This window comes from Octodon degus, unplaced genomic scaffold (genome assembly GCF_000260255.1).
Source record: "Octodon degus isolate 3935 unplaced genomic scaffold, OctDeg1.0 scaffold00008, whole genome shotgun sequence".
In the NCBI taxonomy this organism is placed as follows: domain Eukaryota; kingdom Metazoa; phylum Chordata; class Mammalia; order Rodentia; family Octodontidae; genus Octodon; species Octodon degus.
In genome coordinates, this window is record NW_004524584.1 from 10,393,139 (window position 1) to 10,409,834 (window position 16,696).

The 16,696-nt window shown below is 38.4% G+C and overlaps 1 protein-coding gene across 1 annotated transcript in view; it reads left to right on the top strand.

Moving 5' to 3' along the window:
* Positions 1-2,432: 2,432 nt before the first annotated feature.
* Positions 2,433-16,696, top strand: part of Mrpl3 (mitochondrial ribosomal protein L3) — a 37,591-nt gene continuing 23,327 nt past the window's right edge. The window contains exons 1-5 of the mRNA XM_023704436.1: positions 2,433-2,669; positions 3,588-3,772; positions 5,157-5,248; positions 7,599-7,697; positions 16,003-16,102. Coding sequence (XP_023560204.1) covers positions 2,584-2,669; positions 3,588-3,772; positions 5,157-5,248; positions 7,599-7,697; positions 16,003-16,102 — 562 coding nt within the window. The 5' untranslated portion in view covers positions 2,433-2,583. The remainder of the gene's footprint in view (positions 2,670-3,587; positions 3,773-5,156; positions 5,249-7,598; positions 7,698-16,002; positions 16,103-16,696) is intronic.

The following is a 16,696-nucleotide window of genomic DNA, read 5'->3' on the forward strand; positions in this document are numbered from 1 at the left end:
AACCAAGTGGTTCCAGCACAAAAGGCAGTTTCTGAAGAATGACAGCAGAAATGATGGGAAGCTCAAGATCAATGCTTGGGGTGCTCTAGGGACACTGAGGCTGGGTACCTCAGGAACTGGATCTATTGTCTGTCAAATAGCAGCACATTGTAGTGACTAAATCAAATATTATGACACTTCATAGCCCCAGGTACAAAGAGGACACACGTGTTTCATATCACCAAACAAATCATGTCATGCTCTGATTCACTTCAGCAGTGGCACCTGCTGTGGGTTTCGCTGACTCATAGTCTCTAATTTGGACCAGGAGAGTTCTGGCACTAAAATCAAAGGTTACACTGAATGCCTGCTCATCAATCCTCAAGAACCATTTTGTGTGATGCATTTGCTTATCGGTATTTCCTCTCTACCCCTAGACTAGTTCCAAGGCAAGGGCAGTAAAACATTTGCGGTAAAGAAAAAGACAAACAAAACTTCTAAGAGCACAAGCTCCACATTCATGCTACCCAAATTTTAAGCTTGGCTCTATCACTTACTAACTGATGTCATTATTTAAATTATATCATGTATCCATGCATACTTTCTCTACTATAAAATGGAGGTTATTATAAAAATCAAGTGATAAAATATTCTGAGGTGAAAATGAATCTAGTTAGCACCTAGAGTGCAACATTTATAACAGACTATCAACAGCTAATTTTAATAGACTATAATGTAGGCCACCTCACTGCTATGAAATGACTAACAATTTTTCTTCTAAGAAATTATTGCTTTCTTTTGAATACCATCCTCAGAAGATATCTACTTGTTGAACTGTTTCTTAAAAACCTTCATTACAGACCTAATCTTTGTTTCCCTGATTGTACTTTAAAATCCTCTCAGTCCAAGTTTTATAAGAAGTTCCTCTCAACTTCCTAGTGTGGTGATACCCCCAAATATACATTCTTTCTTGTTGTATCAAACTTAACTTTGCATGAGTTTAACTGTTCTGGCAGTCTTCGGTTGTTATGCTATTATAATTCTGACAGCTTCCTCTATGCACAATAAATGGTAGCTATGATCAGCAGTACGGAAGTCTTTGTATTCTCAGCTTCTTGTATGTAGCACATTTTGAAGACATATTAGTTCCATTAAGAATAGTTCTTAATTAGCTGTGAAGGCAAACAGCTCAGCTAAGATGAAGAAATATACTTTTTCTTCCAAGGTCCAAAGTATTATTGAGAAACGTCCAAGTAACTGCAACAAGAACCATTGGAATGGAAGGTCAAGCAAATAATAAACATTTTGAGTCTACTGAGGTTCAAGTGGTATGTAGAAATTGACCTATGCTTGGATTTGTAAGTCAGGCTGCCCAGATCTCTGATAAAAGGAAGATAGAAAAGATAAACTTTTTTATTCCCCCGTTTCTACTGTCACGTAATAAATAAATGGAATTTTGAAACAGTAAAAGAATATTCAAGACACATATATAGTAATTAGGCCCAATCTGAAACATAGGAGAGGGGTTTGTTTATACAGAAGATATTTCAGTTCTGTATTGGTGCTTTATAAATAACAACAAAAAAAAACTTTATGGGAACAACACCAATCATTTATTTTTCTCTAGCAATTGTATCTGGTAAATAATCTATGAGTCACTTGGCTAGATGGCTTAGGCTCAAGGTCTATCTTGAACTGATGGTCAGTTGCAGCTATCTGAAGGGTTTCCTGGGGCTGGTCAACCCCAGTTCTTGCGGCTCACTCCTGGCTGGCAATTTGCTTTCTCTTTCTATGTGCCTCACTTCTGGTCTCTGAGTATCTGCAGGACCCAACACTGAGATTTCCCCAGGGGGAGAAACCCAGAAGAGCAATCCAGAAAGAATAAAGTTTTATAATTCAGTCCTAAATGGCACATATCATTCCTTTGACCATGGTCTATGATTAAAACCTACTAGCCCTATTTCAACGTCCACTATGCTCATCTGCCAAATGTGTTATTTTACACCTGCACCTAAACTGTAAGTCTATGTTCCCTCATTTGTAATGCAAAAGTAACAACTTCCTTTCTGGGCTGTTTTCAGTTTAACCAATATTATTATCACAGCACTGCTTCGCACAGTGAGTTGCTGATCAGAGGGCACTATTAGAAGTTAGTCTTCGTTCCTTTTTTTTCTTTTCTCTGTATTTTAGGGATGGATATACAGGGTGTTCAGGTTTCACTACTATATCGGACTCGTAGTGAATCCCTGGCCCCTGCGCTATTTGGCTGGCCCCTGTTTCCTTAGCTTTCTCAGAAAGTTTTAATTTGTCTCATTCTTCTAAACTACATTCATTCCTCCTTCCTCTATTCCAGACTCAAAAGTAGGTCTGTTCAGCAGCGGAACTTTAGTTTTACCGGTTGATCCGGGTGGCCGGAACTTACTGGAGACTGCACAGGAAGTGGTTCCGGCGACTCTATTTCCGTCGGGAGGAAATTGGCGGACCTGGGATGCGACACTTTCCCAAGGGTCAAGACGAACTTGTGGTCCTTGAGTTGAGGACGCGCTAAAAGCACTGAGGCGGGGCGCCCAAAGGTGTCGTGACCACAACTCCCCCGGCTACTCCATGCCAGGTTGGAGGCTGCTGGCGCAGGCGGGCGCCCAGTTGGGCGGCGGCGGCGGGCTGGGAGCTGCCCCCGGCGTGGGGAGTAGGTGGGTATGCGTAGGGCGGAGGGGTCGGACTGCGCCGCCCGCAGCGCTGCGGCTTGGGGCGGTGGGCTGCCTTGGCGCCGGCTGGCCCGCCGAGGCTGGAGGAAGGAGCATTCTTCAGGCGTGAGGCACAGAGCAATAAGGCTTGCCAGGAAAGTACTTGGGACAGGATTGAAGTTGTTTTGTTTTGTTTTGTTTAGATGCTTAGAGGCTGGCAGTGTGCCAAGGACATTAACAAAATGTTATCTTCCAATGAGTGGGCATGTGGTATAGGGGTAGTTCAGTCTGCTTGGTTCCTTAGATGACGTAGCTTCATCTGAGCAAACTGTCGTGTGGTTAAAACAATCTGAAAAGGGAAATAATTTGTCCAAAGTCACTCAGCTACTAAGAGGAAAATCAATACACTTAACCTGGATCTGCCTGAGTACAGAAGGCAGGTGGAAAGAGGACTGCAAGGACTATTTCTATTGTGACCCCTTCAATGTAAAGATTACACACCTCCCCACCTTCACCCACTAGGGTTTCTCTTGATGTGTTCCTTCAGCTTGGACAGAGGTAATGTCTCCTGTTGGTCTTTCAACTTTCCACACCCAGTTTCTTGCCTTGAACCTAAGGCGCCACATATGGCCACCTCTGCTCCATATAAAACTTAAAACGCACATTCTTAGTGACTTAGTGACTTCTTATGTATATAGGTAGGACTATTGTTCTTGTTAGGAATCTGTTTATTCCAGGAGAGAAAATACTTCTTTCAGGGTAACTAGTATTCATAGTTAAAATGTGTCTCTTGTTATAAACAGTGTCAGGGAAAGAACTTGTGCACAAAAACTTTCCTAAGGTCCTTACTACACTTGGAATACATGTGACCACCACTCTATATATTACACAGGGGAATTGTGACTCAGCTTTTTATTTTTGCAGAACAAACATCTGGCTTTTTATTAGAAGTCTCCACGGTAAGAGCCCAAGTTGGTGGGATGAGCATCTTTCTGAAGAGAATACCTCGTTTGTTAAGCAGTTGGTCTCTGATGAAGATAAGGCCCAGTTAGCAAGTAAACTGTGTCCTCTAAAAGATGAACCATGGCCTATACTCCCTTGGGAACCAGGTGATTTTTTTTTTTAATTGATGAATTTTATCTCTTCTTTATTTTGTGGCTGGAGACAATCAAAATCATAGGGATTGCATCATAAAATTTTCATGTGTTGAATTAATATTCATGTCCTGAGCGTGTATCTCATTGTAATTTGGTTTGCAGGTATATTTCCAGCCTCCTAATCCACTGTTGGTGAAAGACTTCCTTGAAGCTGTTTTGTGGAGACAGCAAAATCACTGTGTATACATTCTCTTCTTTCAGAAAAGGGGAAGATAAAATTAGGGGAAAAAACCAAAAAGGCTGGAAGAGTGTGGTGTTAATTGTAATGTGTTGTGCAGAGCTTTTCTGTTGGGATGCTCTGGTACTCCTGGTTTACCAGTCATAACTTCAGAATCAACTGTTTGTGTCTGGTGGGATACTAAACCCATATGTGGCCAGACCAATAAGAATAAGGCCTTTCCTGTTGAGTGTGTGGTTTCTGCTTGGAGTTTACTGTTACAGTTGAATTATATAGTGGCTAAAAGTTCTTAATGAGGCATCCTTGCCAATATAAGCAACACATTTTTGTTTTTCTTTTTTTTTTGCAGAACCGTGGGTTGAACTCAGGCCCTTGCGCTTCAAGCGCTTATTCCACTGAGCCATCTCCCCACCCCCATTTTTTGTTTTTCTTTGAGGCAGAGTCTTGCTATGTAGTTCAGGCTGGCATGAGCTCACTGTGTAACCAAGGCTGGTCTCCAGCTCATGGTGATCCTCCTGCCTCAGCGTCCTGAGTGTGGGATCACAAATGTGTGCCACCAGGCCTGGCTTTTGCAACAATTCAGTGTCAAAATGGAAACTGACATATTTTAGCAATATGACTATTTGTGACGTCTCTGTAGTCCAGCTGACTTCTTAGACTATGAAGACTATGAAGTCCTTTTTTTTTCTGGTACTGGGGGTCAAACTCAGGACCTTGAGCTTGCCAGGCAGGTGCTGTGCTGCTGAGCTGTATCCTCAGCCCTCCAACTGACCTCTTAGAATTTGAGTGATAGGTATTTTCTAATTAGTAGTGTTGGACATAAACTGATGTTAGGAAACCATGATGATGGATTTATATGCCCTGTACTAATACTTTTTATTTAAAAGCTAGAATATAGAAACTCATCTATTTTCTTTATTTTGTTTAGTGCTCTTGTACTCAATCATTGTTCTTGAGCACCACTATATTATACCAGGCATACTTGAAGACATTTAAATGTATGAGGAAGAACTTTGTTTTACCCTGAATATTTTAACATATCTCTTATATTCCTGGTCCTTTTATTGAAACCTAATTTTAGGAAAGACTATTGCATCGTGGCTGTAAATGTTGAAAGGCTTTTTGTTGTTATTGATGTTTTTTGGTTTTAATTGGCAGGTTCTTCTAGAGTTGGCCTTATTGCCCTGAAGTTGGGCATGATGCCTTTATGGACCAAGGATGGCCAAAAGCATGCAGTCACATTACTACAGGTAAGAAAGACACAGTATGCAAGAGATCTGTATGCGTGGCCAATTCTTTTTGTGCAGACGTCAGTGACTGATATTTGTATCATGAAGCATATATCTGTATGGGGAAAAGAAAGGCTAATGTCAAATACAGACAGTATTAAAAAACCTTATTCCTGATGGTTTAAATAATGTTTTGAATTTTCCTGAGCCATAACTTTCTGATCCTGATGTTATAATAATCAGGACAATGGACTTTTTAAAAAGTATAACCTAACTTTTCATGGGTCTACCAGTTTTATTATAGGAAAAAAATATCTTAGTTTCATCTCTTTTGCTGACTGTAAGAATAGTCCCGTCTAGAGAAGCTGCATTTTGTTTTCTGACATGAGGTATACTTATGTGGGCCCTAGGACCTAACAGAATATGGGCCCGAGGACTTAAAAGTCTGAGTTAATATGCTGGTTCTGCCACTTATTCATTGTGTTCTTTAGGGCATTGTGTCTCATCCATAAAAGATGTAATTCAGTTTGTGAAAGAAGTAATTATGACTTACCTCAGAAGTGTTACTGTGCCAACTGCACAAGATGATAAATGTCAGGCCCTTGACACAGATTATTAAAGTCCAGAAAATCTTAGCTGTTGATTTCTTTATCACTATAGAACGAGCTTTGGTAGTTAGGGGACCATCACTCCCCAAATCCTTTCAGACAGCTCAGTTATCTTTTGGCGCTCTACTCTTAGATAAGTGATTAGGCTAATGGTGATGATTGAGAGCTCAGGCATGTTTTCAGTGTTAGCAAGGAACAGAGAACCTGCATATTCACAAATTTCCATTGGCTTTGAGTTTTCAAGTATAAGACAGTGGTTACAAGTACTATGAAGATCATTGGGAGCTTTGAGGAAAGACCTGTAGAAATGTAGCTTGGTATAGCCAGTTCAGCAAATGATTTTAACATTATGTGGTAAAGTTTAGATAGACAAATCTTGCAATTCCCCTCCTGTTATACAATTTGAACAGGTATATATTAGGATTTCTTTACAATACTGTTTAGAGCAACTTTGCTCTTTTTTTTTTTTTTTAAGAAAATAAAAAAAAAAAAAAAAAAAAAAAAAAACATGAGAAACGATATAGAATTACACTAAACAAAATAATAGAGATTCCCCAATGGTTGTTATCTTGCATAATGTTGTCCTCAAATTAGTTGTTTCAGTTGCCTGATAGAAGCTTGCAAAATTGGTTAAAAAAAAAAAAAGTTGCAAGCAATTAGAAAAAAAATTCAAGCATTAACTGCTGTTTTCAGTAGACCAGCAGAAATCAGCAGTATAATTATTCAAGTTGTCCTGTATATATTTTTCCCCTCCTTCTTTGTTTCTTTTATCCTTTTCTCATCCCAGTTGCTCCTTGCCTTTGAACAGTTTCTCCCTTTCACAATATCTATTGTACCTTGCAGATTTTATTTGCTCTTTTAGGTTCTTATACTAGCGAGATGATACAATGTTTGTACATGCAGGTCTGATTTATTTCACTTAGTACTATGGTCTCTAGTTGTATCCATTTACTTATAAAAGCCTTGATTTTATCCTTTTTATATCTGAGTAATATTCCATTGTGCAAAAATACCACATCTGTTTTATTCATTCCTCAGTTGATGGGCAGTTGGATTATGCCCAAGACTTAGCTATAACAAATTGCACTGCTGTAAACATCAGCAGCAATAGAATGGGTGAATAGATTGTATAGTCATATGATGAAATGCTATATAGCAATGAAAATAGACAGAATAGAGCAATACAGGGCAATATAGATGACCTTATAAATTCAGTGTTGAGTAAAAGAAGACAGAAGAATACATACCATGTAAAGTAGGCAACACTAAGTGCTTTATTAAATAATACTTTCAAAGACAGCAATTCTAGGAAATAATTATCCTAAATGGCAAGAGTTATTTCTAGGACAGTATTTTTTAAACTTCAGCAAGCATCAGAATCACCCAGAGTGCAGAGATTCTGATCTAGTTGGTCTGGACTGGGGCCTCTTGGGCTGCATTATTACCAATTTCCAAGGAGATGCCATTGACTGTCTAGGGGCCACCCTTGGAAATCTGCCACTTCGGTGTTAAAAGATGAGGAGAAGACTAGGTAGGGAAACACAGAAGCTTTCGGGATCCTCTTTTTGACCTCTGTTGCATCATCTGTATAAATACTCATTTTGTTGTATGTTTATATTTTCTGTGTCCTGCCCTATATTTGACAAGTTTTTAAGTTCTTTTGTATATATTAAGATTGTATTTGGGTGGAATAAGGTAATGTGCAGCTGGTGTGTAATGTTTAAGTATATCTTGGCATATACTTAGTTTTGTTTGTTTTCTAGGTACAAGATTGTCATGTCTTGAAATACACTTCAAAGGAAAACCATAATGGAAGAATGGCAGCCCTAACTGTGGGAGGGAAAACTGTGTCACGTTTCCGTGTAAGGATGTATTTTCATTCTTGGAATGATGCATTTCTTTAGTTCTATATCTGAGTGCTTTCATGCTTTATGCTTTTAATTACTGTGGAATTACTTGAAACCTGAGTTTATTAGTCCATTAACTAAGAATTAGCAGAACAGGTTACTACAAAGTTTTAATGAAAAGTAAATGGACTATGCTATCACAACGTGTGAATATACTTACTTGCTTTAATTTGTCTCTGAGGTAAACTGAATTTGGCAGGAGGAACAGGTAACTTTACTTCTTTGAGCCATACTGCTTAAACATCTGTAAAATAGAAATAAAAAGGCTATTTAACTACTATGCTTGTCACAGAATTAATACATCCCTGCTAGCTTGGGCCATCAGTGCTATGCCCATGACTGTCTCATCAGATAGCTTGTGCTGATGGTGGTACATATAGGTTAAATCACTTTATCAGTCTCTTACTAATAAAATTAAGAAAAAGCTGCTCATGGGACAGTTGTGTATCTACTACTGGTGGTTCAAGCTCCCCAGCAGCTAGACAAATCACAACCCTATTGTGAATGTGTTAAAAGAAGTTTTTCTAATGTTTGTGTAATGTAACAGACAACGGAGCTGGTAATTGTTTCATTCCACTTTCTTCCTATGAAAACTTATCTCAGTATTTAACACCAACAGCCTATGAAGATTAATTCGATATATTTTAGCAGGAGCTTTTGGTACTGGGGAGAAAGCTATATATGAACACACATGAAAATTTTCTAAGGGCTGTTTTCTAAGCATATTGTACCAAAAAATGTTGAATGAATGGTTGAAATTAGAAAAATCTCTAGTTATTACTCTCTAATGTATGACTAAAGCTAGAAACCTTTGTAGATATAATCATGGTTTGTACTAATGGCTAACAGAGTATCTTCAGGTTTACTTATCTCTAAATAAACTTTTTTCATTGGAAATTGTTTATGAAATGAAAATTTTAAAATTAGAATATAACCCCTACTGTCCAACTGTCAAAACTACCAAATACCAAAATCTCCCGAACTACCAAATGTTCATTGTATGCTTACCATTGCCTCATTATAAATTTTATTCAGTACTTAACTACCTGCCATGTACATGAGCATTAGGACTTTCACATTCATTACCCTGAGTAAGTTTTTCAGCCTCTGACATAAAGCAGTAAAGTAACTTACTCAGGATTACTCACAGGTAATAATAATGACAGCCTTCAGATCCTTCATTTTTTAAGTTTCTTAATGTTCACCTTTTGGAAATTCTCAAGCTAATGAGAAGGAGGAAATAAATTAACCATCCCGATATAATATAAATCCAGTAGGCACAGAACTACTTGAGAAAGTCCTAGGAAGTTTTACAGGGAGGAGACCAGAAAAGATGAATGTTAAGGTCATGCTGGTGGAAGTCTGGGCAGAGACAAGGGGAAGAGCATGTGAGCTTGGGAAGAGAAACATGATGGGGATGTGGCTGTCTCTCCGTGTGGGTCTGGGCCAGCAGGGAACGTGGTGAAGGTGCAGCTGTCTAGGTGACAGTGAGGGATTTGGAGTCATCTTGTAGATCTCAGGGAGCTTCCTGAAGTCTTTAACTTGGGCAATAGCAAATTGTTACCTTGGTTAACAAAAATTAGAAGTATCTGGTTTCAAAGAGTACTTTTTGGAAGTTTTAAGCAATTAGGAGAGAACTGATAAAAGCCTTTTGAATGAAGGCAGTTGTATTTGGATTGAAAGGCAGAGATTTAGAAAAGGAGAAGGAGGGTATGAAATGGGACTGGGGAGATAGGGTGTGTGGGCCGAAGAGGTTTTCCAAACAGGCATCTCAGTCGATGCTGGTGCTGTAAACTGAGATAGAGAGAAGGGAAGGGAAGCTTTTGAGGACAAATGTGTTTGAGCTGTTCATAGAAAATGTCCTATAAATAACGAAAAATATTCTTCCATCAGTAGATAGTGGCTGAAATCATATTAATGCAAGTAGCACAGAGTAATTAAAATGTGATAGAAGTGATAGTATAATTTTATACTGAAGAATGTGGTCAACATAGTTTTTTCTATTCAACTAATTTTTGTAACTTATCCACTTGGATGTGTATACAGCACCGCAGAGTGAGTTGGATGCTTTCATATTGCAGTGGATTTTGACTCAGCTTACATAAACTTTAAAAAGCTTTTTTTTTTTTTTTTTTTTTTTTTTTTTTTGTAGTAAACACTACAAAAGCATTCTGTGATTTCTTCAAGATACAACTCTTATGCATCCAGAGGACTTTTCTACAGAATTAAGGAAAAACTTTGAAAGCAACCTTACTTTAGGATCTAAGTTTCCAAATTCTTTATAAGTAAAAGCATTTTCATTTGAAAAGGAAAGAGATTTATTAAGCTAAAAGTATACATACTTCCTCTTGCATATTTTACTCCTCAGGGAAACTGCAAATAGATTGATTATAGAGGTTTTTTTTTTTTTTTTAATAAAAGCTATGAACTTAAAATATCAAATAGTCAAGCCCTTAAGTCAGTTTTATTCACTGAGGCTTAGAACTGGTTTTGTTTTGTGTTGTTTTTTGTTTTTTAATATCTAAAGAATTTGTGCTTTCATGGAATTAGACTGTGTCCACTTTTGCAAATTTTGTATGTTGTAAATAAAAACTGTTGTGGTGCATAGTGTTTTTGAATAAGGAAGCTAAGTGGCCCTAAAAGTTGATTAAATCAATTTATCTTAGGCACAGAGAAGCATTCTCATTGTGTGAAGGATAATTGCAGAGAACGGTGAAGAGGGAGAAAAAAATGCAACTTCATCGATGGAGTTACCCAAGTGTGACAGTACTGTCAGTCTTTTAAATTGCCTTTTAAAATCATTTGGCCATTTCAGAAAGAAAGAAAATGAACGCTTGTAGTGCTTCTGGTTTTAGCTTGAGTACTTTGGGTTTTTTTTCCCTCATATTACAATTATAAACAAACTAAAGTGTTCGATTTTAGTGAAATTGAAAGATAATTAGGAAGTGTTACCTTAGTTCTTTTACTGCTTTAGTAGTTCAGTTGAGATGTTCATCTTATTTCCCAAGAAGAGTAAGGAATTTTTCTGGGAAGCTTCCTGGCAAACTCAAAAACTGATATTAGTGACATAAATACTATGCTTTTTAACCATCAAATATAATATGAATATCAAGAAATATCTTGGTATTATCTTTTTCTTGAATATCAAGAAAAAATTGGAAGTCTGCTCTGAAATTTAGTAAGTCGGAACGTAATACATTAGGGGAATAATTTTCAAGGGGCCACACACTTTTAAATGAAATTTTTTGTGTTTGTTCTGTTGTGGAAGAAATGATTGTGACTAATGAGCAGTAGAGGCTGGAATAATTCTGGTGTGGAAAGGGAAAAGGGAGCAGCTGGGTTGCATTTACGCTAATACCCTTGGAAGCTAGGGTAGCTTCTTTTTTTTTTGGCGGAACCGGGGATTGAACTCAGGCCCTTGTGCTTGTCAGGGAAGCGCTTATTCCACTGAGCCATCTCCCTGGCCCCGAAGCTAGGGTAGCTTCTTGAGAGAATTCTTGTGAGGTGCAGGATAGTCTTCAGCAGGCTGTGGGGCCTTGCTGAGCAGCTCCCCAGGCGAGCCCCAGGGAGATTCCTAGTCCTGATTAAATTCATCTAAAAATTAAAATTCTGTACTTAAAACCAGAGCTATCCAAGCTCAGGTCAACTAAAGAAACTTACTAAATAGATTTTAAAGGAATACTAACAGTTTACCTTTTAAACTGAAATTAACAAGTAACGTGAGTTCACTGAGGATGCACATAGTATTCTACAAATATGTCTGGCTCTGGCTGTTTGGCTGCTTGATGTCTTAGTTAGCTTTCTGTCACTGAGGCAAAATACCTAAAATAAAGGAGCAGAGATTTATTTTAGGTCACAGTTTCAGGGGTTTCACATTCTATTGTATTTGAGAGATTTTTTTTTTTTTTTTTTTTTTTCCCGTGGTACTGGGGATCAAACTCTGGCTTTTGTGCTTCCCAGGCAAGCACTTATTCCACTGAGCTATCTCTCCATCCCCTTGTGTTGCATTTGAGACTTCCTGAACATGTCAGAGAACATGTGGTAGAGAATTGCTGCAGACTGCATGCAGAGAGAGCAGGAGAAGGGCTGAGGACAATCTGTGCCTTCTAGGGTTGTCCCCAGTGACCTGCTTCCTCAAACTAAGGTCCTACCTCCAATAGTTTCCCATCATCTCCCAGTAGTTAATTTAATTATGAAGTCATGTTGAATTAACTCATCGATGAGCTAAGAGCCATGATGGAGTCACTTCCCCCAAAGTTCACTTCGCCATGTTTGCTTATTAGGGACCAAGTCTGAACTGTTGGAGGTCCTTTCCTGTCCTAACCATAAGTGCATAGCTTTTTTATGCTGCTGTTATTACTGCTTTTTTAAAAAAAGTATTATGAATTACAGTGATACCTTGGTTCACAAACTTAATTTTTTTCCATGATTTTGGTTGCAAATCGAATTGGATGAGAACCAAATCAAATTTTCCCATAAGGTCCACATCCACATTGAACCTAACTGTTGAATTTGATTTGGCCCTCATTCAATTTGGCTTGTGGCCAGAATCATGGAAAGAATTAAGTTCATAAATTGAAGTACCCCTATATATTTTTGTTTTCATAACAGTTTAGCTTCCTGTGAATTTGTTCATCAGACTAAGTTGAGATACATATTTTAAACTTGTCATTTATAATAAATAGACTTGAAGAGAGAGACCATGCACTATCTGGCTCCAAATATAGAAAAAATGCAAGCCAAGAACAGATAGTACAAGAGATTGAAGGAGAGGGAGTGGGAGAAAGAGATACATCTATCTATGTATGTAAGCAGGATGGTTTGGACAACTGTACTATGGATTTCTTCTGGTCTATGGAAAGGAGCAGATAATGCTTAATTTGTTTTATCTCCTTTTTTCAATTGTTTCTCCTTTTTCTCTCAATTCTTTATATATTTCTTTTTTTTCCTTCCAATTTTGCATGCATATATCTGGTAATAAAAATTTTACAAAAATACTGTGAAATTCATATTACTTTAAGTGAAATTCTGTATCACTTGTAGTTTTTCTGTTTTAGTACTATTTTGTACTCTTTAAAAACTTAAAAAGGAAAAGGTACTGAGAAAGTAGTTGGAGGCTTTGAGCCTGAAGTAGGAGGATTGCAAGTTTGAGGCTAGTGGCTTGGGTAGAATAGTGAGATCCCATCTGAAAATAAAATGTGAAGGAAGAACTGGGAAAGTAACTCAGTGATAAGGTGCTTTTCTAGCCTGTGCAAGGTGCTGGATTCAGTGCCCAGTACTGCAGATAAATAAAGCAGAGTAGTTTGGAGAGACAGGCTTCATACCCAGGTGGACCTGTAAGTAGGTATGAGATCATAAGTGTGAGATCAGAAAGATAATAATTAAAATATGCAGCATGTATAAAGAGCAGTATGCTGTGGTGAGACTGTTTGGGAAGGAATCTGTACAGTAAATTTAGCTGGAGCCAGAACTAGAAACTTTTGAAGAATTTTTATGAGCTGTGCAGGTGTAGGGTGGCAAGGTAGTTGCAAGGCAGGAATGGTGTAGACAGACACAGGTATGCAAGCATTGAGCAGCATGGCTTATTACTGGCCTGCATCTGCTTTGTTTATGGTTAACAGGAAAGTTGGGAGCAGGAAACAGGAGGAAGACAGGTATTCCTGTGTTGGTTATAGTCTGATGAAACGTACTATTCACATGAAGAAACACAAAATGAAAGAACTTTTTTGGAAACTCTATAGAAGTCTGTTCCAAGTCTTTAAAAAATTCATGTGAGTGGTAACCAGAATATTATAAGTAGATATCTATAGTTTTATTTTCAAGAATGTTGATTACAGTGATATTTATAGTAGCAGGAAAAAAGGTGGGGGTGAGGAGAGCAGCCAGTAAGACCTAACAGAAATGTGGATGTAGCAGGAGCTAAACAGGACAGTGCCTTCAGTATCATTACCTTCTGGCGCATCTGAGGGGGGAGTTGGGAGGTGGGTGTATCAGTAAGATGCGTATATCACCGTGGATGGGGATAAATGCCTTGAAAAGTAATAAAAGGCTGAGGGGGTAGCGAGTGACAAAAGTATGATTTTAGATAGGAAAGGTAAGTTGATATTTAGGTGGAGACCTGAGAAAGTAAAGAAGCAGGTTGTCCAAAAATCTGGCAGAAAAGCCCAGCAGGCAAAGGAAATAGTACATGTAAGGAACCTGAGGGTGATGTTTATTATGTTCTTACATGAGTAGGGAGGACATTTTATCTGAGAGCAGAAGACGACGAGGTCAGGCGGTCTGGAACCTTGTAAACCACGGATTTGAAGCTAGATTTTACTTGATATAGAAGACTCCATAGAAACATGGTATAGCTTGAGTTTTAATATGATCATAGCAGCCTATAAATTGAGAATGGACTAGGAGCGTAGAGGCTTGGACCAGTTCACAGAAAATAATCCAGGCAAAGGTTATGAGGTGGAGTGGGGTAGGATGGTGAGAAAAGGTTGCTGTTGGCTGTATTTTGAAAGAATTTGTAGGACTTGCTGATGAATGATAAATGGGTAGTGAAGAGTCACAGATAACCAGTGTTTTTGGCACAAACAATAGAAGTTGCCATTTATTGAGGTACAAAAGAGCAGGTTTGGGAGGAAGTTGAGTCAGTTATAGACTGTTAAGCTTGAGTTGTTGTATGATGTTGGTATGAGTATAATGAATTGGAGTAGAATGGTATGAGTATAATGAATTGGAGTATAATGAATTATCCGGAGTAGAATTTGGCATGGAAATTAGGAATAGGAAGTCATTCACAATATGTGTGTGAAAATTGAGTAGTGACCAGATGCCAAATGAGAGTCTTTCAAGGAGAGAATAGTTACCTGTGTCAAGCATTGCAGACAGATGCAATAGAATGGTTACTGGTCAGTGTATCTGACTGTGTGGAGATCACGGGTTACTCTCCACAGCACTTGCTTGTCGCATGTTAGGGGCTCAAAGCTCATGATTAAAGCGAGTCCAGAGAATGGGTGGAGAGCTCGTAGACTCATCAAATTTCTTGAGGAGCATCACTGTAAAAGAAAAACAAAACTTAGCTAAAGAGTATATGGTGGGCCTGGGGAGATGGCTCAGTAGAATAAGCACTTGCCAAGGGCCTGAGTTCAATCCTCAGTTCCACCAAAAAAAAAAGTGTATGGTGAAGGAAAAGCTTGGAACATGTTCACATACTTAGTGAAACTTCCAGTAGAATAGGAGAAAATGAGAAGAAAGTGGGCATTTTCAGGAGGGAAAGCATTGAATAGGTGAGGAGGTTAGAGTGAGTTCTTAGAAGAGCAGGGACAGTTTATCTTTCAGTGTGGCCCACAGCTTAACAGAGTCATATGAGGTTTTAAAAAAAAAAAAATACTGATGCTTGTCCCCCTCCCTAGAGCAGTGAAGTTGGAGTCTCTAAGCGGAGGCTCGAGGCGCTGGTATGTCCTAAAAACTCGCCATGTGCATCTTTTCATGAGGAGGTGGTTGAGTGATGGCTGTGCATGAGGGCTGAGTCGGGCAGGTGCCTTGTTTAGTGGTAAGAATATGGGCAATTTCTCTTCCCTGCGGCAGAGTACTAGGGGCTCAGCACAGAATGTGACATAGTTGCCTTCAAGAGTGTGAGAAACATCTAACCAAGGAAATGCAGTAGGTGAGGCTACATTTGGAACTCATGTTGAAGTATGTGGTGATGAGACTTAAGTGTGATCCATAGTATTTTCTTCCAGCTGCTTTAATGCAGGTGCAGAGAAAGTGTATTATTGATTTCTTGGGCTGGGGTTCTTAAAAGCTCAGGCCCAGGCTCCACTTCTTCTTTTCTTTCTTTTTTTCTTTTTTTCTTTTGCGGAACCGAGAATTGAACTCAGGTCCTTGTGCTTGCCAGGTAAGCGCTTATTCTATTGAGCTATCTCCCTGGCCTCTAGGGCTGGGGTTCTTGATACAGTATGATGAAAACTCAGATCTGAGCAGAGCACACCTCTACCTCCTTCCTTAGAGAACAAAGCCCTTTCCCCACTCATTGTCCACATGGTGAGATCCTCAGTACTAAGGTTATTTTTTCATAGAAATGTAATTGATTATAACTATAAATCTTATCACCTTTCAGGCAAGTTGATGCCCTTTGTACAGTAAATGAATGGAGTGTGCTTTACTGGTGTGTGAATAACTTGGTTTAGATTTCTGAACATTCAATTTCACTTCCAATATTTAATGTGTTACTTATATGTACTGATTTTTTTTTTTTTTTTTTTTTTAGAAATCTGAACCTGTGTTGGAATTTTACCGAGAACTTGGATTGCCCCCAAAACAGAACATTAAAATCTTTCATGTAACAGATAATGCTGTAATTAAGCCAGGTAATCTGAGGTCAGGGAACAGAGAGAGGTAAAAATATCCAAATATGTGATTTGCTTAATGCCACCCCTTTCAGTAATAAAACTGAATCCAAAGTACAAAGTGCCAAATACAGGTGCTTATTTTTAAGTAGAAAACTGTAACTGTTTTAATCACTAAGAACAAACAAGTCTTTGTGTCTTTTAAGTGGAAAAAGCTGTAAAGGAGTCTTTGTTTTCTATGAAAAAAGGGAGGAACCACTTTTGTTTTTAATATAGAGTTTCGCATTTGAAAAAGCCGTTGTAAGTGTACTTTTAAAGTTTGAGTTCATTGTTTGTAGACCGGAATTTTGTTAAGTGAAGAAAATTAGACTCTCTCAATTGAGAATTATATGGGAGAGATTACTATACCATTATATGTCATATATTTTTAAATTTAGTATACTTAGCAAACTAACCAACACTTACCAAGGTTGGATTCTTACCAGCAGGAATAGTGTGTTGTCGCAGGAATGATTCACTTTGACCAGCACCACTTGGTCCCCAGGAAAGTGCTGGCCCATTAGCCCTGGTCTGATCTGTCCAGCACTCTGTACCTTCTACAGGGCTCTTCCTTTG